General features: G+C 40.2%; 1 protein-coding gene across 5 annotated transcripts in view; it reads left to right on the forward strand.

Annotated features, from left to right (window-relative positions):
- The window catches only part of WNK3 (WNK lysine deficient protein kinase 3), a 169,147-nt gene that overhangs the window by 19,006 nt on the left and 129,037 nt on the right, over positions 1–21,104 (forward strand). For 4 of the 5 annotated variants that reach the window (XM_073013655.1, XM_037994937.2, XM_073013653.1 and 1 more), the window contains exon 2: positions 5,163–5,818. In XM_073013655.1, the coding sequence (XP_072869756.1) occupies positions 5,282–5,818 (537 nt within the window). In that variant the 5' untranslated portion in view covers positions 5,163–5,281. Of the gene's footprint in view, positions 1–5,162; positions 5,819–17,572; positions 17,850–21,104 lie in introns of those variants that run through there. The other variant, XM_037994938.2, reaches the window with a different exon arrangement.

Consider the following 21,104-nt stretch of genomic DNA (forward strand, 5'->3'; position numbering starts at 1 on the left):
TTTGTTTTTGAGAGAAGGTCTCTGTCACCCAGGCTAGAGTGCAGTGGCTCTGTCAGTCTCACTACAGTCTTGTCCTCCTGGGCTTAAGGGATCCTCCTGCCTCAACCTCCTGGTGTTTGGACTACAGGCACATGCCAACATACCCAGCTAATTTTGTAATTTTTTTTGTAGAGATGGGGTCTTGCCATGTTGCCCAGGCTGGTCTCAAACTCCTGGGCTCAAGCGATCCTCCCTCCTTCGCCTCCCAAATTCCTGGGATTATATGCATGAACTACTGTGTCTGGCGAAAGATTTTATTTTATTTTATTTTATTTATTTTTGAGACAAGGTCTCACTCTGTCATCCAGTCTGGAGTACAGTGGTGTGATCTCGGCTCACTACAACCTCTGCCTCCTGGGTTCAAGAAATTCTTGTGCCTCAGCCTCCTGAGTACCTGGGATTGCCGGCGTAATCCACTGCACCTGGCCTCAAATATTTTATTTATTTATTTATTTGAGACGAGTCTTGCTCTGTCGCCCAGGCTAGAGTGCAGTGGCGCGATCTTGGCTCACTGCATCCTCCGCCTCCCGGGTTCAAGCAGTTCTCTGCCTCAGCCTCTGAGTATCTGGAATTACAGGCACCCGCCACCACACTCGGCTAATTTTTGTATTTTTAGTGGAGATGAGGTTTCACCATCTTGGCCAGGCTGGTCTTGGAACTCCTGACTTCATGATCCACCCGACTCGGCCTCCCAAAGTGCTGAGATTACAGGCATGAGCCACTGCACCCAGCCAAAGGTTTTATTTTTTGAAAAATAGGTTCTGTAGTAAAAAATTTTGAAGGCTTTCCAATTTAAATTATCTGACTTAACTATTTTTGGCTCCTTGCTTAGATGTCTTTTTGTCTTACTTGTGGAGTTTTGCTCTTGAGGTTTAAAATCTCACCTAAAGTGTTTAACATTTGGGGAACGTCAGTGAATACCGGATTCATTTTATGCTGTTGTAGGTTTTTTTTTTTTTTTCCCAAGTCAAAAATTATTTCAAAATAAAGAGTTAAACTAGTTGTCTTTTTTTACTTGCATGCAACACTAGTCTTATTAAGTGACTTTGGAAGTGTCTTGATTTGGCAATGTAACCTCATAGAGACTTTCATGAGTTCAATTCTTAGCTTTGGTATTGACATAGATATGTCCTAGTAATGTCATCTGGCTGGCAAATTTCTGTGAGTCAACATAAGACTCTTTCTTTTCCCTCACAGCCATATTCATTCAGACAGTAGATTTTCTTGCATTTAGTAGTTCCTTAATGTGTCTGGAACCTATCCCTCCAGCCACTATTTTCATTCAAACCTCATCATCTCTTCTGGATTGTTGCAGTAGCTTTTTAATGGGTCTCCTTGTTTTACATTGTATGGCATAGAAGTCCTTGGTGTGTCTCTGCCTCTCTGCCCTCATCTGCCTGCTTCTTCTAATATGCATGTAAACAACTGCTCGTGATACCACTCATACACTTACTCCATACTGTTTAATGCCTTTGCTTGTGATTTTCCCTCTGCCTGGATCAGCTAATTATCTTTCTTTCTTTTTTTTTTATTATACTTTAAGTTCTAGGGTACATGTGCACAACGTGCAGGTTTGTTACATATGTATACATGTGCATGTTGGTGTGCTGCACCCATTAGCTCATCTTTTACATTAGGTATATCTCCTAATGCTATCCCTCCCCCATCCCCCCTCTCCACAATAGGCCACGATGTGTGATGTTCCCCTTCCTGTGTCCAAGTGATCTCATTGTTCAGTTCCCACCTATGAGTGAGAACATGCGGTGTTTGGTTTTCTGTTCTTGCGATAGTTTGCTGAGAATGACCGTTTCCAACTGCATCCATGTCCCTACAAAGGACATGAATTTATCCTTTTTTATGGCTGCATAGTATTCCATGGTGTATATGTGCCACATTTTCTTAATCCAGTCTGTCACCGATGGACATTTGGGTTGATTCCAAGTCTTTGCTATTGTGAATAGTGACACAATAAACATACGTGTGCATGTGTCTTTATAGCAGCATGATTTATAATCCTTTGGGTATATCCCCAGTAGTGGGATGGCTGGGTCAAATGCTATTTCTAGTTCTAGATCCTTGAGGAATCACCATACTGTTTTCCACAATGGTTGAACTAGTTTCCAGTCCCACCAACAGTGTAAAAGTGTTCCTATTTCTCCAATGGCAATCATTAAAAAGCCAGGAAACAACAGCTAATTATCTTTCTTTGAGACTCAACTCAGCCTTTTTTTTTTTTTTTCCAGAAAAACTTACTAAAGGATCTGACTTCATTCTTTTGCATGTGGATATCCAGTTGTCCCTGGACCATTTGTTGGAAAAACTATTCTTTCCCCCATTGAATTTTCTTGGCAACCTTGTGGGTTTTTTTGGGGGGTGGGGAGGGTGGGGAGGGTGGGGCGGGGGTGAGACAGAGTCTCACTCTGTCACCCAGGCTGGAGTGCAGTGGTGAGATCTTGGCTCACTGCAACCTCCACCTCCCAGGTTTAAGTGATTCACAGCCTTCACTGCCCAGGTTCAAGTGATTCTTCTGCCTCAGCCTCCCGAGTAGCTGGGACTACAGGCACCTGCCACCACGCCTGGCTAATGTTTTGTATTTTATAGAGACGGGGTCTCACCATGTTGCCCAGGATGGTCTCGAACTCCTGAGCTCAGGCTCACCCACCTTGGCCTCCCAAAGTGCTAGGATTGCAGGCGTGAGCCACTGCCCACCACCATTCTGGTTGAAAATCAATTAACCATAAATAATATGGCTTTATTTCTGAACTCAATTTTTATTCCATTTATCTATACATCTATTCTTATGCCAGGACTATACTGTCTTAATACTGTACCTTTGTAGTAGGTTTTTGAATCAAAAAGTATGGATCCTCCAAATTTGTTCTTTTTCAAGATTGTATAAGCTTTAATTATTATGGGTCCCTTGAAATTCTATATGCATTTTAGGATTAGCTTGATGTTTTCCACAAAGAAACCAGCTGGAATTTTGATGAAGTGAGTTGAATGTGTAGAACAACTTGGAGTATTTGTCTCTATTTTGTTTATTTTTATTTTTATTTTGTTTATTTTAGTTCAGGGTTTTTTTCCTTCAGTTTTTCAAATTTTATATTTCTGTGCATTTTTGGTTTGACATAATTCTTAACAAATCTTTGTGACAAACTGTGCCCTTCGAGGTGCCTAACATAGTAAGAAGTATACAGGCTTAACTTTGCGGTGCGTGATTGTGGTGAGAAGGGAAGCATTTTCTTATTGGTGGTTTGACCACTCACTTGGAAAACTTTTCCCCACATATTTTCACATGTTTATTGTGCAAAGTTTTAGAAAATACCAAAAAGCAGAAAGAAAAATCCATAATTTCAGAGTTACCTCTGTAAGCTTGTATGTATTCCTTTTTACATTTAACCATATAATATATAGGGAACATCTTTTATCTCACTGAAGACTACAGTGTTGTGTTGTTGTTGTTTTGTTTTTTGAGACAGAGTCTCTGTCGCCCAGGCTGGAGTGCAGTGGCGCAACCTCAGCCTTCCGGGTTCGAGTGATTCTCCTGCTTCAGTCTCTTGAGTAGCTGGGATTACAGGCGCCCGCCACCACACCCTGCTAATTTTTTGTGTGTTTTTAGTAGAGTCAGGGTTTCACTAAACCAGGCTGGTTTGGTCTCAAACTCCTGACCTCAAGTGATCCACCCGCCTCGGCCTCCCAAAGTGCTGGGATTACAGGTGTGAGCCACCACGCCCAGCCTACAGTGTTATTTTTAATGCTGTGGCTTACCTCATATTGAGATACTTAATTAAACACCAATTAGCCTTATGTTTAGTTTTTTCCATAAGTGCTAGAATGAACATCTTTATAGTTAAATCTTTGCACGGATTCTTGACTATTTTCTAAGGCAAGTTCCTATAAGTAGAATTGCTAGTTTAAAAGAATACATGGTTTTGAGTCTTTCTTGCTATTGTTTTAGGATAGTATATTAATATTTGACAATAGTTTCTGTTAAAATCTGAAGGCAAGCTTATAAATATTTGCATTATTTCAAATTACTGTTGGATGTTTATAGCAGCAACATTCACAATAGTCAAAAGGTGGAAACAATCCAATCCATTGGCAGATGAATGGGATGAACAAAATGTGGTCTATAATATATGATGGAATATTATTCAGCCGTAAAAAGGAATGAAATTCTGATACACACTACAACATCAGTGGACTTTGAAAATATTATACTAAGTGAAATAAGCCGGACACAAAAGGACAAATGTTGTCTGATTCCATTTATATGAATTACCTAGAATAAGCAAATTCATAGAGACAGAAAGTAGAATAGAAGTTACCAGGGGTGGGTGAGGGCTGATAGAGAATCATTGTTTAATGGGTACAGAGTTTCAATTTGGGATGATTAAAAAGCTCTGGGCGTGGATAGTAGTGATGATTACAGAACACTGTGAATGTACTTAACACCACTGAATTATATACTTAAAAATGGTTAAAATGGTAAATTTGACAGTATGTATATTTTAGTACAGTAAAAGAAACTACTATTGATGAATTCCAGAATTTTAGACAAAAACCACCTAGAAACCATGTGGTTGTTTTACTTATTTGAGAATTAAGAATTAATTTGAGAATTAAGGCTGCAATGAATATTCCAAGAGTAGATAAACTTCCTTCAAATGTGCTGAGAGGTGGACAAGAAGTTACATATAAACAGTGTTCAAAGTCAACCTCGGAAATCTCAAAAGATTGTTTCAAGGAGAAAAATGAAAAGGAAATGGAAGTAAAATGAAAAGGAAGTGTGTTTGTCACATTGTGGCTAAGTGAACTCAGGGTTTGGGTACTCGTTTTGAGTTTGATGGATTGACGGATGGAGCTGAGAACTAGGTTTCTAACCAATATTCATGCAATATGAAGACAGATTGAGCTATATACTAAGTAGTCTGCTAGGCACTGAGGACTAATGGTAAACAAGATAAGACACAGTCCCTAGAGTCTGCTGGTTCCTAAGATTGGACAGAAAAAAGAATAAACTTCTTATTAAGGAAAAAGGGATTAAAAAATCAGGTGATTTGTTTTCTCCTTAATGATTTCCTTTGTAGGGTGATTTTAAAATATCCTTTCCCCTCCTTCAGGTTGCCATGGAAATACATGACCACGCAAAAGGAAGTCCATTCTGATAATTCTGATACCTGAGATGTAACTGGACTGAAGAGTAGAAACAGGAAAAATTTTAGTGCCAACTTTAATTACAATGGCCACTGATTCAGGGGATCCAGCCAGCACAGAAGATTCTGAAAAACCTGATGGAATTTCATTTGAAAACAGAGTTCCCCAGGTTGCTGCAACTTTGACAGTAGAAGCTAGACTAAAGGAGAAAAACAGCACCTTTTCTGCTTCTGGGGAAACTGTAGAAAGGAAGAGATTTTTCCGAAAGAGTGTTGAAATGACGGAAGATGACAAAGTTGCCGAATCATCCCCCAAAGATGAGAGAATTAAGGCTGCAATGAATATTCCAAGAGTAGATAAACTTCCTTCAAATGTGCTGAGAGGTGGACAAGAAGTTAAATATGAACAGTGTTCAAAGTCAACCTCGGAAATCTCAAAAGATTGTTTCAAGGAGAAAAATGAAAAGGAAATGGAAGAAGAAGCAGAAATGAAGGCTGTAGCTACTTCTCCTAGTGGCAGATTCCTGAAATTTGACATAGAACTAGGAAGAGGAGCATTTAAAACAGTATATAAAGGACTGGACACTGAAACATGGGTTGAGGTTGCTTGGTGTGAGCTGCAGGTAGGTATATAATCTTCTTGGTTATAATAAATTCAAGTTTTAGCTGGCCTGGCCTTCTGTGTGATCCATGATTAAAATGTATCATGGATTAAAATAAAATGAAGGGCTTGTCCTCCACATCCTAGAAATTATGGTCCTTTCCTATGTCCTCTTAGGAGCTCACTCCAAACTTTTTTTTCCTCCTGTTGTTTTCTTTTCTGTTTTAAAGGGGAAGAAAAAAATCTATCATGGCTTTCTTTCTTTTTTCTTTTCTTTCTTTCTTTTTTTTTTTTTTTTTTTTTGAGGCGGAATCTTGATCTGTCACCCAGGCTGGAGTGCAGTGGCGCAATCTCAGCTCACTGCAACCTCGCCGCCTCAGCCTCCCAAATAGCTGGGATTATAGGCGCATGCCAATATGCTCCACTGATTTTTTGGTTTTTTAGTAGAGACAGGGTTTCACCATGTTGAGCAGGCTGGTCTTGAACTCCTGACCTCAGGTGATCCTCCCGCCTCGGCCTCCCGAAGTGTTGGGATTACAGGCGTGAGTCATGGCTCCCAGCCTATCATGACTTTCTTTTGGAAAAATTGTTTTAATTTGTTAGCTTTAGGAAAGTCCCCAAACTCTTAATGTCTCCTTTTGAAAACTTTTCATAAATATATGACTTATGAGTTGATTATTATACTAAGTACTTGATAGGGAAATACATTCAGTGTGGCATATACCTTTTCTCTTTTTCTTTCATCAAAATCTTAGGGGTTCATGTGGTATTTTTCACAACAGGAAAGGTTTTACTTGATTCTTTGAGGACCTTCACTGATAGAAGCTCATGAAGCCTTTGAGTTTACCTCAGAGAGTATCACTGGAAGAAATAATCACCAGAATCTATTGAAGTTATTCAACTAGAATGTGTTTAGAAAGGAGAAATGAAAGCAACAGGAGAATGATTGAATTGCCTACATATTTGGTTCCATAATAAATGTTCATGTAGTACTTTTAATTAATGAAGAACTAAATAGGGACAGAACATCATAGAAGGGGTTATAATGAGAAGTTTTAGACAGATGTGGGTCAAATATAAGGAAAACCTTTGTGACCTCTGTCAGCCCATGGGAAATGGTTATTGATCACATGGGATGCTTAAGATTAAGATGGAATAAAGCCAGTTGCTAAGAACAGGTTTCTGTTGATTAAATTCCAGTGGTCTCTGTGAGTGTAGGTGTATATGTATGGAAACACCATTATTTCACTCATTCTGAATTTGCCGTAGGTTGCTGTTCAGATAGGTTGGAATTTAGTCCAGGTTTCTGCATTTCTAGGAAGCTTTTTATTTAATGCCATGGTTTCCAAACTTTACTGTTTATAAGAGTCAGTATTTGCTTCATATGCAAACTCTAGGGCCCATTGGTACAAATTATGATTCAATAAATCTGGATTGGGGTGCAAGACTGTAATTTTTAAAAACTTTCTAAGTGCTTCTAATTTAGGGAGTCCCTTGAGCACTCTTTGGAAAGCAAGTTACTTATCAGTCAGATCCATTCCAGTGGGTCTTGAAACGTATGTGCATGTGTGGAGTTTGCTTGGTTTTCTTCTCACCTGCTTTTTACCCTTTAAGAATTTTATATGGTATACATTGTAGTAGAAATATTAGATAATGCAGGCAAGCAAGCATCAGAATCATCTAAAATTCCAGTACTTTGAGTACAATGTTTTAAACGTTTTAGTATATATATCTTTCTGGTATATATATATATATATATATGCACACACATATCTTTCTATAAAATTTTATAATCTTTATTTTTACTTATCTTGAATGTCTTTTCATTATCTGTAAGTGTATATTTATTTATTTATTTTTGTTAGTATATATTTACATAATTTTTTTCTTTTTAAATTTTATTTTTTGATTTCCAAATTTTATTTTAAGTTCAGAGGTACATGTGCAGAATGTACCAGTTTGTTACATAGGTAAACATGTGCCATGGTGGTTTGCTGCATAAATCATCCCATCACCTAGGTTTTTAGCCCAGCATCCATTAGCTGTTCTTCCTGATGCTCTCCCTCCTACCACCCCCCCATTTTTAATTTTTTATTTATTTTATTAATTTATTTTATTTTATTTTTTGAGACAGGGTCTCACTCTGTTGCCCAGGCTGGAGTGCAGTGGCATGATCTCGGCTCATTGTAACCTCTGCCTCCCAGGCTGAAGCAGTTCTCCCACCTCAGCCTCTTAAGTAGCTGGGACTACAGGTGTGTGCCACCACTCCTGGCTAATTTTGTTTTTGTATTTTTAGTAGAGATGGGGTTTTGCCATGTTGCCTCAGTTGGTCTCAAACTCCTGGGGTCAAGCCATCTGCCTGCCTTGGCCTCCACAGTGCTGGGATTACAGGTGTGAGCCACTTTGCCTGGCCTACATAATTTTTAAAAAATAGATGCTTAGTATTTCATTATAAGGTTCTTCTAGGTTATTTAAGCAGTCCCCTATTGTTGGATATGTAGGGCCTTTTTTTCAGGGGGAGATGTAATCTAATCTCACACTGTCATCTAGGCTGGAATGCAGTGACGTTGTCTTGGCTCACTGAAGCCTTAACCTCCTGGGCTCAAGCAGTCCTCCCACCTCAGCCTCCCTAGTAGCTGGGACTACAGATGTGTGCCACCACACTCAGCTAATAGTGTTTTTTGTTTGTGTGTTTGTTTTAGACGGAGTCTTGCTCTGTTGCCCAGGCTAGAGTGCAGTGGCACAATCTCGGCTCACTGCAACTTCTGCCTCCCAGGTTCAAGCGATTATTCTGCCTCAGCCTCCCTAGTAGCTGGGACTACAGGTGCACGCCACCACGCCTGGCTAATTTTTGTATTTTTAGTAGAGTTGGGGGTTTCACCATATTGGCCAGGCTGGTCTCGAACTCCTGACCTTGTGATCTGCCCGCCTCGGCCTCCCAAAGTGCTGGGATTACAGGCGTGAGCCACCACGCCTGGCTGTGTTTTTATTTTTTGTAGAAATGAGGTCTTACTATTTTGCCCAAGCTGGTCTCACACTACTGGGCTCAAGTGCTCCTGCTTTGGCTTCTCAAAGTGCTGGGATTATAGGCATGAGCCACTGTAGCCTGCCGAGGTTTTTCTCTCTACTATTTTACTATTATAACCATGGCTATGCTGAACATCCTTGTGTATAATATTGAAAGTTATGTACATTTTAACTTCATCTCTGCATTCTGACATCAGTAGCCCTCAACTTTTCGTGATACCATCTGTAAATGAGGGAAATAATTTCCATTCACTTGGTAGTAGGGTACATAGTAAAGATAAGTCAATCATTCTGCAAGCTGTATACTCTAGTTACGTTAAAGGATGTTTAGGTAAAACTTGAAAATATTTCAGTGGGAGAAACTGCCTAGAATACTGACTTCCTTTTTTTTTTTTTTTTTTTTTTTTTGAGACAGTCTCGCTCTGTTGCCCAGGCTTGAGTGCTGTGGTGTAATTTCGGCTCACTGCGACCTCCTGGGTTCCAGCCTCCTGCGTTCAAGTGATTCTCTTGCCTCAGCCTCCTGAGTAGCTGAGATTACAGGCATGCACCACCATGCCTGGCTAATTTTTATATTTTTAGTAGAGGCAGGTTTCAACATACTGGCCAGGCTGGTCTTGAACTCCTGACCTCAGGTGACCTGCCCGCCTTGGCCTTCCAAAGTGCTGAGATTACAGGCATGAGCCACCGCACCTGGCTGTAGGATACTGACTTCTATCATTCACCTGTGGAAAGGTTTAAAAATCTCATAAGGTCTTACTACTCGAAGTGTGGTCCCTGGACCAGCAGCATGGACATCACCTGGGAGCTTGTCAGAACTGCATATTCCCAGGCCTCATTCCAGGCCTTCTGAATCAGAATCTGACTTTTAGTAATACCTCCAAGTAATTTGTATGCACAGTTAAGTAGAGTTTGGAAAGCACTTGAAATATGGGACCAAACCCAACAGCTAGCTGAATCACAGTAGGCATTCCTTTAATACACTAACATTAACTTTATATTATATTATGTTATATTATATTATATTATATTATATTATATTATATTATGTATTCTGATTTCTGGCTTCCAGTCCAGACTTCTCAAATTGGAATCTTTAGGAGATGGGCTCCAGGAACTTACTGTTTAAAAGTTCCCAAGGTGCCGGGCATGGTGGTGCTCACCTATAGTCCTAGCTACTCAGAAGGTTGAGGCAAGAGAGTCACTTGAGCCCCAGAGTTTGAGGCTGCAGTGAGTCGTGATTGTGCCCCACTGCACTCCACCCTGGGTGATAGAATGAGACCCTGTCTCAAAAAAAAAGTTTCCCAGGTGATTGGATACATAGCCAGATTTGAGAATCTCTAATGTGGAGGAAATGTAATAAATATATAAAGTACATTTTAATTTACACAGAGAACAACGATTGTAATTTTCTGTTATAAAAGGAATGTCAAAATTAGTGGACTTATTTAATCAGTTTTTGGATATTACTTCATCATCTGCATTTTTTTTTTTAAGACAAAGTCTTGCTCTGTTATCCAGGCTAGAGTACAGTGGCATGATCATAGCTCACTGTAACCTCGAATGCCTGGGCTCAAAGGATCCTCCCGAATAGCCAGGACTACAGGCATAGGCCACCACCCCCAGCTATTTTTTTTTTTATTTTTGAAATATTTTGTAGAGATGCCTTAGCCTCCCAAAGTGCTGGGATTACAGGCATGAGCCACCGTGCCCAGCCTGCATGTTTGAAATTAAGAAAAACTAGCTTATTTATAATCCCAGGAGAATAAGGGGCATCATCTTTGAATTGCTTCCTGAGTACAATGCCGTTCGTAATGTACAATTTCTCATTATTCTTCTGTAGTCTTATTTATTATATAATTAAACAATTCTATAGAAAAAGACCCCAGTGAGCAGTTTAAATGTCTAAATTATTCTAGATTCTTTTTCATTCTTTTTTTTATATGTGTGTGTGAGATTGTATCTATAATATGTATATATAATTGATATGTCCATACTTTTGTCTTATCAATTTGATATATGTTCTATTTATTCACATTATTAAAATGTGTAAACTATAGCATTGACACTACCTCTTGCTTAGTTTTCTCCCCTAATGTTAGGTAATTCTTTTCTTTTTTTTTCTTTTTTATTTTTTGAGACAGGTTCTCACTCTGTCACCCAGGCTGGAGTGTAGTGGTATGATCACAGCTTACTGTAGCCTTGACCTTGTGGGCTTAATTGATTCTCCCACCTCAGCCTCCCTAGTAGCTGGGACCACAGATATGTGTCACCATGCTTGGCTAATTTTTGTATTTTTTGTAGAGACGGGGTTTTGCCATGTTGCCCAGGCTGGCCTCAAGTGATCCACCCATCTTGGCCTCCCAAAGTGCTGGGATTATAGGCGTGAACCACCACCACCTGGCCTTTTTATTTTTAGAGACAGAGTCTCACTCTGTCTCCCAGATTGGTCTTCAAGTCCTGGGCTCAAGTGATCCTCCTGCCTTGGCCAACCAAGTAGCTGGGACTACAGGCACAAGCCACTGTACTTGGTACTTTTCTTTTTTTAAAATTTTATTTTTGCATATTTGATTTGAAATTTATAGCTCAACAATAGGTTTTAATACCTTTTTCTCTTGATGGCATTCCCTTCTTCCCCATTGTGGATATTTGAGTCTTGTGAAATAATTCTGTTTGTTTGCTTTTTGTAGAGACAGTCTCATTATGTTGTCCAGGCCGGTCTCGAACTCCTGGCTTCTAGAGGTCCTCCTGTCTTTGCCTCTCAGAGTGCTGAGATTATAGACATGAACCACCATGCCCAACCTAATTCTGTCTTTTTTATCACCAACAAAGCGAAGGCAAATTGTGTAATAATTCTTAACAGCCCCACTCCATTTGTTTAGAATACATTGACCTTATGGTGCTGCAAAGAACTGGGAGTGATAAATTCTACTGCTGATATTTGACTTTGAGGATGTTGAAAACAAACTCTCAGATTTAGGATTTGGCTATAAACACCTGTACTTCAAGTTTTTCATATTTTATGGTTTATATAACATGATTTTTTAAGAGATAAGGTCTTGCTCTGTTGCCCAGGCTGGGATGCAATGGCATGTCGTAGCTCACTGCAACCTCAAACTCCTAGGCTCTAGCAATCTTCCCCCCTCAGATTTCCTAGTGGCATGGTCTCGGCTCACTGCAACCTCCACCTCCTGGGTTCAAGCAATTCTCCTGTCACAGTCTCCCGAGTAGCTGGGATTACAGGTGCACACCACCACGCCCAGCTAATTTTTTTGGGAGACGGAGTCTTGTTCTGTCATCAGGCTGGAGTGCAGTGGTGCGATCTTGACTCACTGCAACCTCTGCCTCCTGGGTTCAAGTGATTATCGTGCCTCAGCCTCCCCAGTAGCGGGACTATAGGTGCCTGCCACCACACCTAGTTAATTTTTTGTATTTTTAGTAGAGACGGGGTTTCACTGCGTTAGCCAGGATGTTCTCAATCTCCTGATCTCGTGATCTGCCTGCCTCGGCCTCCCAAAGTGCTGGGATTACAGGCGTGAGCCACTGTGCCCGGCCTAAGTTTTGTATTTTTAGTAGAGACAGGGTTTCACCATGTTGGCCAGGCTGGTCTAAAACTCCTGACCTCAAGTGATCTGCCTGCCTCAGCCTCTCAAAGTATGGGATTATGGGTGTGAGCCACTGCACCCAGCTATAATTTCTTTCATTTTAATTTTATTGTTTTTTTTTAGAGGCAGGGTCTCACTATGTTGCTCGGGCTGGTCTCAAACTCCTGGGATCAAGTGATTCTCCTGCCTTGGCCTCCCAAAGTGCTGGAATTACAGGCATGAGCCACTGCTCCCAGTCTTTAACTTTTGTAGAGATGGCGTTTTGCTATGTTGCTCAGGCTAGTCTTAAACTCCTGGATTCAAGTGATCCTCCTACCTTGGCCTCCAAAAACACCAGGATTACAGGCATGAGCCACTGTACCTGGCCCCCATAACTTGATTTAAAAAATACATTAATGGGGCCTGGCGCGGTGGCTCACGCCTGTAATACCAGCACTTTGGGAGGCTGAGGCAGGCGGATCACGAGGTCAGGAGATCAAGACCATCCTGGCTAACACGGTGAAATCCCATCTCTACTAAAAATACAAAAAACTAGCTGAGTGTAGTGGCGGGCGCCTATAGCCCCACCTGCTCGGGAGGCTGAGGCAGGAGAATGGCGTGAACCCAGGAGGTGGAGTTTGCAGTGAGCCGAGATTGCGCCACTGCACTCTAGCCTGGGTGACAGAGCGAGACTCCATCTCAAAAATAAAAATAAGAAATCAAGCAAACAAAAATTAATGGAAAGACTTTGACCTATTGTTCTTTGTAAAAACTTTGGTAAATTACTTGGTAATTTACTTGATAAATTAGTAAATTACTGTGAGTGAGGGCTATCAGTCATAAGTGCTATTTAGAAGACTGTATTTTAGTTTATGATGTTGAAATACTTGGTCACATGTTACTGAAAGACCAGTTTAGCAACTCTCAGAAAGAATCAATCACAGGAGTTTGTAATAGTGTCTTCCTCCACTAACAGTTTGAAAATTAACATCACTTAGCTTTTACACATGGAAATACAACCAGTTTTTGCTCTATGATGAGTTGGAAAATACTTACACCAGTGTATTTATCATTTGTTTTCTTCATATAATGGAACTATTTCCTTTTTTTTTTTTTTTTTGAGAGGGAGTCTCGCTCTGTTGCCCAGGCTGGAGTGCAATGGCATGATCTTGGCTCACTGCAACCTCCGCCTCCCGGGTTCAAGCGATTCTCCTGCCTCAACCTCCTGAGTAGCTAGGATTACAGGCATGTGCTACCGTGTCCAGCTGATTTTTGTGTTTTTAGTAGAGACTGGGTTTCACCATGTTGGCCAGGCTAGTCTTGAACTTCTGACTTCAGGTGATCCTCCCGTCTCGGCCTTCCAAAGTGCTGGGATTACAGGCGTGAGCCACAACGCCCAGCCAGTGGAACTTTTTTCTAAATATAGAAACATCATAGATGTCTGAAATATGTTTTATTGATTTTTTCTAAAATGTATTTGAGTGTGCTTGTAATAAGCCTCACTCTGTGGTCAGATAGGTGATTGTGTACTTTGGAGGGTAAACAGACCTTTGAATAGCACTTAGATATCTAACAACTTGAGCTATAGTCTGTGAACCGAACCAAACATGACACTGAAAAGAAATACCAAAAGGAAAAAAATGGCACAATAGAGTATAGCAGGTTGACATGTTGAGTGAGCATTCTAATATACTTTCATTATAATAATGAATATACTCAAAGCAATGCAGTGGAAGTAACAGCTTAAAAATCCATACTTCCACACCTGAAGCATCTATCAAAATTGTGGAAGAACTTACTTCTATTTTATTTTCATTCATCATCTAAGTATACTTTGGGGAAAACTATATTTTGAGACATCAGCCCTATTACATTTGATTGTGAAATTAGAATTAGATATGAAAACAGTTGAATTTCCAATAAAGGAAAAAGTAGTTTAAAAAATAGATGCTAGAATTTCTGTTTCTGAATATAGTTGTTTACAGTATTCGTGCTGGGACACTTAATTTTGCTCCCAAAATATTTTTATGACCCTCTTGGAAATGTTTCTGGATTCCCTTTTAGCCGTGTAACAAAGTACTTCATTACATTATAGGCACATGCCAAATAGTCTGATTCAGTTTGATTTCCCACTCTCTTCATCAGATCCAGCCCTAAAAGTAGAATTCACTCATGGACAAAGCGTGATTACATTGAAGGGAGGAGGGATAGAGCTTGCTTAAATATACATGTTCTCATCTCTGTTTAAAAACTAGTCATGGACTTTATTAAATACAAACCAAAGGCAAATGCTTTTACAAAATGACAAAGAGTGGGAGTAGCAGGAGATAGCCTTTGTCTGGGAAATAGCATTAATTTCCCCGGTTAGTTGAGTGAGTTAGTTTTGAGCTAATTATTTGCTTGATAGATTTAAAAAATTGATACAAGTGGTAAGCTGAAAATAGCCCCCCAAAGATGTCCATGTCCTAATCCCTGGAACCTGTGAATATGTCATCTTACATTACAAAAAGAACTTTGAAGATGTGATTAACTTAAAGATCTGGGGATTGGAAGACTACCCTGGATTATCTGGGTAGACCCAGTGTAATCACAAGGGTCCTTATAAGAGGGAGGCAGAATGGCCATAGTCAGAGGAGGAGATATGACGATGGAAGCAGAGGCTGGAGTGATGCAGTTGCTGACAATGACCCAACGAATGTGGACAGTCTCCTGAAGCTGGAAAAGGTAAGGAAACATTCTTCTCTAGAGCCTTCAGAAGGAATGCAGCCCTCCTGATACCTTGATTTTAGTCTAGAGAGACAATTTGGATTTCTTGATCCCTACAACTAGCGGATAATACATTTCTGTTTTAAGCCACTATGTTTGTTGTAGTTTGTTACAGTAGCAATAGGAAATGAATACAATAGACTGTAGCTACCATTTGTTCATTCATTCAACAAATAAATAGTACCTGCAATGTGCCAGACACATGCCAAATGCTAGGTACATAATGGGGATAAAAAGCAGACACAGGCCTCATTTTCACAAAGCTTACAGTAGAAAGAGTTTATAGTTATAAGAAGGCTTAGAAATTGTAGTTAGTGAAATGATGAAAGGGCTGTTTAATATAGGTTTGTTTAAAGGAAATGGTAGGGTTGAGAGTAGGGGGCAACAGGGATATCACTCCTTTATTACATAGTTTTCTTTTTTAAAATCTTTTTATTTTGATATATTTTCTACTCACAGAAGAGTTGCAAAAAGAGTATAGAAAGTTCCTGTATACCCATCACCCAGACTCCCTTTATGTTAATATCTTGTATTTATTTTTGGTAGAGATGGGGTCTTGCTGTGCTGAACAGGCTGATCTCTAACTCCTGGCCTCAAGCAGTCCTCCTGCCTCGGCCTTCCAAAGTGCTGGGATTACAGGTGTGAGCCACCTTGCTTGACCCTTAGTTGTTTTTTAGATTGCCCTTTAATTTGACTTTGTCTTATGTTTTCTCATGATTAGATTTAGACTATGCATTTTTGGCAGGAATACCACAGAAGTGATGCACCATCCTCGGTGCATCACAACTGGTGGTACATGGTGTTGTTTTGTATTACTGGTGATAATAATCTTGATCACTTGGTTAAGGTGATATCTGCCAGGCTTTCTCTCCTATAAAGTTACTATTTTTCCTGTTGTATATTAGTAAGTATCTTGGGGGTAGATCTTTGAGACTATGCAAATATACTGTTTTCTTTTAAACTTTTGCCCACTGATTTTAGCATCCATTGGTGTATCTTGCATGTCATCATTATAACTGTAGTGTTCTAATGATTTTTTTTCTCACATTCCTTCTGCATTTATTAATTGGCATTACCTGTTAGTTTATGTGATTTCTCCCCAGTATACCTGTTAAGTTTTTGGAAACCCAACAATAGGAGAATTTATGGTTGAGATGTTTGATATAGTTAGTAATAGCAGCTATCATATATTTTCCATTTATCAAAAGTAACATTAATGGAACATTTATACTGGTACTTAATTTGAATATTTTATTTAATCCTTAGAATAGGTATATGAGATAAGGATTATTCGTTTTCAGATGGTGGAACTGAAATTTAGATATATTAAGCAATTTTTCCAATGGAGCAGAGTCAGGATTTGTATTCCATCAATGATATGTGTGTGTGTGTGTGTGTGTGTGTGTGTGTATTATGTATATATATATAAAACATTTGCATAGATGATTGAATAATTTCCTACTCACTAGTTACTTGGGCAGATCATTCTTTTATGTCTTTAACCATTTTAGAACAAATGATTTCTTAAATGGATCCTGTTTAAAATAAGATTCTTAACTTTGAACTGCTGAAACTCAAGGGATGTCCGTTAATGGTGTCATTGAAGGGCACCTGAGGAATAGTTTCATGATTAGATTGTTATGGTTCAGTATCTGGCCTTCACCTTTTGTCAGTGTCCAGAGGTTGGGAAGACTGACTTATGTTCACTCCAGCTCCTAAATCTAGGACGCAAGTTTATTATTTTAAAATGAGAAATATAGTTGTTAGGTAAAATGTTCTATGTAGTCTTTAGGCTAGATACATGGGGAGCTAAATTATAATCAGAAGCTGGCTTGGTGCTTATAGAGTCGGAACAAAGGATCTAGATGTTCCTGTATGTCCTCCTGCTAAGGCAAGAGCCTGACCAAATGAACCAAATGCTCACATTCTGATTGGACGAGGACATCTTTGATCAGCAGTTCTGGAAGATAAGTGAACCTGGTTCTGTGCATGGTTTATTGCCTTTTGATTTATTACCTTGACTACCATTTGTGAGCAATTTTCTTTTTTCTTTTTGTTTTTTGTTGAGATGGAGTCTTGCTCTGTCACTCAGGCTGGAGTGCAATGGCGTGATTTCGGCTCACTGCAACCTCTGCCTCCCAGGTCAAGCAAATCTCCTGCCTCAGCCTCCTGAGTAGCTGGGATTATAGGCATATGCCGCCACGCCCAGCTAATTTTTGTATTTTTAGTAGAGATGGGATTTTGCCAAGTTGGCCAGGCTGGTCTCGAATTCCTGACCTCAGGTGATCCACCTGCCTCAGCCTCCCAAAGTGTTGGGATTACAAGTGTGAGCCACCGTACCCAGCCAAGCACTTTTCTTTAGGTATTAATACCATTGCTATCTCAAAGTTTTAGTATGGTAATATTGCCAGATTATGACTATTATACCGTGATTTCTTAATTGATACGTTGATGTCACCATTTACAAATTATCATTATCCTCAGTGTCTGTTTATTTCTTAGCATGAGTTCTGGGGTACTACACCATCTCTCCATGGAAAGTGGTTTGTGAATGAGATATCTGCACTCATTGCTATGACTGCCATTTCTGAGAGGCAGAGTAGTGAACTAGAAAGTGCTTCGGATTCAGAATTCAACGTACGGGGTTCCAGTGTTGCCTGTGCCAGTTAGTTACCTTGGGTAAGCCAGATAGATTAACTGGAGTCTTAATTTTTTACTTTTCTTTTAAAGAAAAATATGATAAATACTTTGGATGTACCAAAAAGAATAAAGAGTAACGTAATGGAAACTGTGTACCTACTGCCCAGTTTAAGAAATAAAACATTGACTGGGCACGGTGGCTCACGCCTGTAATCCCAGCACTGTGGGAGGCCGAGGTGGGTGGATCACCTGAGGTCAGGCATTCGAGACCAGCCTGGCCAACATGGCGAACCTCCTGCTCTACGAAAAATACAAAAATTAGCGGGGCATGGTGGCGCGTTCCTGTAATCCCAGCTACTCAGAAGGCTGAGGCAGGAGAATTGCTTGAACCCAAGAGGTAGAGGTTGCAGGGAGCCCAGATCATGCCATTGCACTCCAGCCTGGGCCACAGAGCAAGACTCCATCTCAAAAAAAAAAAAAAAGAAAAGAAAACTTTGACGATTAGAGAGAATACTTGTAAAGAATGTAACACATTTTATTGTTCAATAAATGGTAGTGTTAAAATACTGAGCAACCTCATGTTTATCAAGAATGTTCAAGCTGAGGCAGGAGAATAGCTTGAGGAAGGAATTCAAGACCAGCCTGGTCAATATAGCAAGACCTCATCTCCACAAAAAGAAAAAAAAAGCTGAGCATAGGCATAGTGGCATGTCCCAGTAGTGTCTTGGGTATTTGGGAGAGTGAGGCAAGAGGATCATGTGAGCCCAGGAGTTCAGGGCTGCAGTGAACTATGATCGTGCCACTGCACTCCAGCCTGGGCAACACAGAGTGAGACCCTGTCTCTCTGAAAAGAAAAAAATAACTCATTGATAGAGTGCTTTATAAGCTAAGCATCATTTTGAAGCCTTTGTAATATTCATCCTTGCTTGATTAGGTTATTTTGTAGTATAGCTTTTGTATCATTGTTAATAATTTCTCCTTTCACATTTGCAGAAACAGATCCATGTAGCCTCTGACTTGGTTCTGTAGAGCATTGTTGGTGTTTGCATTAAGAGACATAGCTGATAAGGACATAGTTTACTTTTTGGAAATGAAATGCTTCTTATCTTGGATAAATATATATGCAGGTTGGTCATACTGGTATTGTGCCATGTCTCAGGAAAGGTATTGTGTACATTTTTAGCATTTCATATGTTATAATAGATTGAATGTTTAGTTAGCATTTATAAAAGGATAATATTTCTTTTTAAAGTAGTCTGGAGTAGTTGAAATCTATTTGATAAATTTGTGTTTGACTCCTATTTACCAGCCATGTAAATGAACATTTATAACACTGATATTTGATATAAAATTGATATTTGATGCTTTCTTCTTGGTGTCCTTACCTTGAGACAGCAAGATTTAGGGATCATTTTCATAGACTAGAATTTTCCCGGCATTTGACTATGTCACCTTCATTAGCTAGTGCTCTTCTCTAGTTTGTCTTTTGTGGCTCATCATTCCTTTCTTGTGTAAGAATTCTTATTGATGATGTGTGAAAGTTTCTCTAGCAAAGTGGTTGTCATTAATACAACAATGCACATAGGGGTATGTGTGTTTAAAGGATGTTACTGTGGTAGCTGAAAGCTCTAAGTATTTCTCTCTGGATTTTGGTGCTACTTTAACAGGTTTACTTTCCCCTTGCTAAATCTGAAGTGGAGTTTTGAAGATCTTGGCTCTACATTTTTAGTAGATTTCACCTCCAGCAGTATATCTGGGAAAACAGTTGTAATTTTGTAAAGCTGTTTATTCCTAATGCTGACTACTTTCAATCTGTAGAATCAAAGGATGAAGTAGGGTAGTTTAGTCTGGCACATGAAAGACTTGGCATTCTGCTAATATAATCAGAAGGCATCAAAGTGTATTCATTATTCTGGCCAGGTACGGTGACTCATGCCTATAATCCTAGCACTTTGGGAGGCTAAGGCAGGTGGATCACTTGAGGTCAGGAGTTTGAGACCAACCTGGGCAACATGGCGAAATCCCATCTCTACAAAAAATACAAAAATCAGCTGGGTGTGGTGGCACATGCTTGTAGTCCCAGCTACTCGGTAGGCTGAGGTGGGAGGATCGCTTGAACCTGGGAGGTGGAAGTTGCAGTGAGCTGAGATCGCGCCACTGCACTCCAGCCTAGGTGACAGAGTGACACCCTGTCTCAAAAAAGAATTACTCTTTATTCTTCAGAGTAGATCTGCTGTCTATCGTGAGTAGAGGACTTGTAGCCAATTATAGGGGCATTTAAGACGTATTAGTCAGGTTGGGCTGGGGGCAGTGACTCACACCTGTAATCCCAGCACTTTGGGAGGCCGAGGTGGGCAGATCACCTGAGGTCAGGAGTTCAAAACCAGCCTGGCCAACATGGCAAAACCCCGTCTCTACTAAAAATACAAAAATTAGTCAGGTGTGATGATGAGCACCTGTAATCCCAGCTACTGTGGGAGGCTGAGGCACAAGAATTGCTTGAACCAGGGAAGCGGAGGTTGCAGTGAGCCGAGATCGCACCACTCACTCCAGCCTGGATGACAGAGCAAGACTTCATCTCAAAAAAAAAAAAGAAAAGACTTATTAGTCAGGTCAGATAGTAAAACATAAAGACTCTACTTGTTTCCTTGCTTTTGTTCTCTGAGTTCCTTATTTTTTTTTTCAAGATAAGGTCCTGCTCTCTTGCCCAGGCTGGAGTGCAGTGGCGTGACCATAGTTCACTGCAGCCTCAAATGCCTGGGCTCAAGTGATCCTCCTGCCTCAACCTCCCAAGTAGCTAGGACTACAGGTGCGTGCCTCCATGCCCGGCTATTTTGTAGAGATGGGGTCTTGTTTTGTTGCTCAAGCTGGTCTTGAACTCCTTCCTAGCCTCCCTAAGTGCTAGGATTACAAATGTGAACCACTGTGCCCAGCTGACTTCCTTAACTTTCTAAAAATAGTTTTTATTGTGGCAAAATGTCTATTATATAACATAAGAGTTACCATCTTAATCTTTTTTTGTTTGTTTGTTTGTTTGAGACAGAGTCTCACTCTGTTGTCCAGGCTGGAGTGAAGTGGCATGATATCAGCTCACTGTAACCCCTGCCTCCTGGGTTCAAGCAGTTCTCATGCCTCAGCTCCCGAGTTGCTGGGATCACAGGCACGTGCCACCACATCCGACTAATTTTTGTATTTTTGGTAGAGAATGGGGTTTCACCACGTTGGCCAGGCTGGTCTCGAACTCCTGGTCTCAAGTTATCCACCCGCCTTGGCCTCCAAAGTGCTGGGAATACA

The sequence above is a fragment of the Chlorocebus sabaeus genome, chromosome X (assembly GCF_047675955.1).
Source record: "Chlorocebus sabaeus isolate Y175 chromosome X, mChlSab1.0.hap1, whole genome shotgun sequence".
NCBI classification, from domain to species: domain Eukaryota; kingdom Metazoa; phylum Chordata; class Mammalia; order Primates; family Cercopithecidae; genus Chlorocebus; species Chlorocebus sabaeus.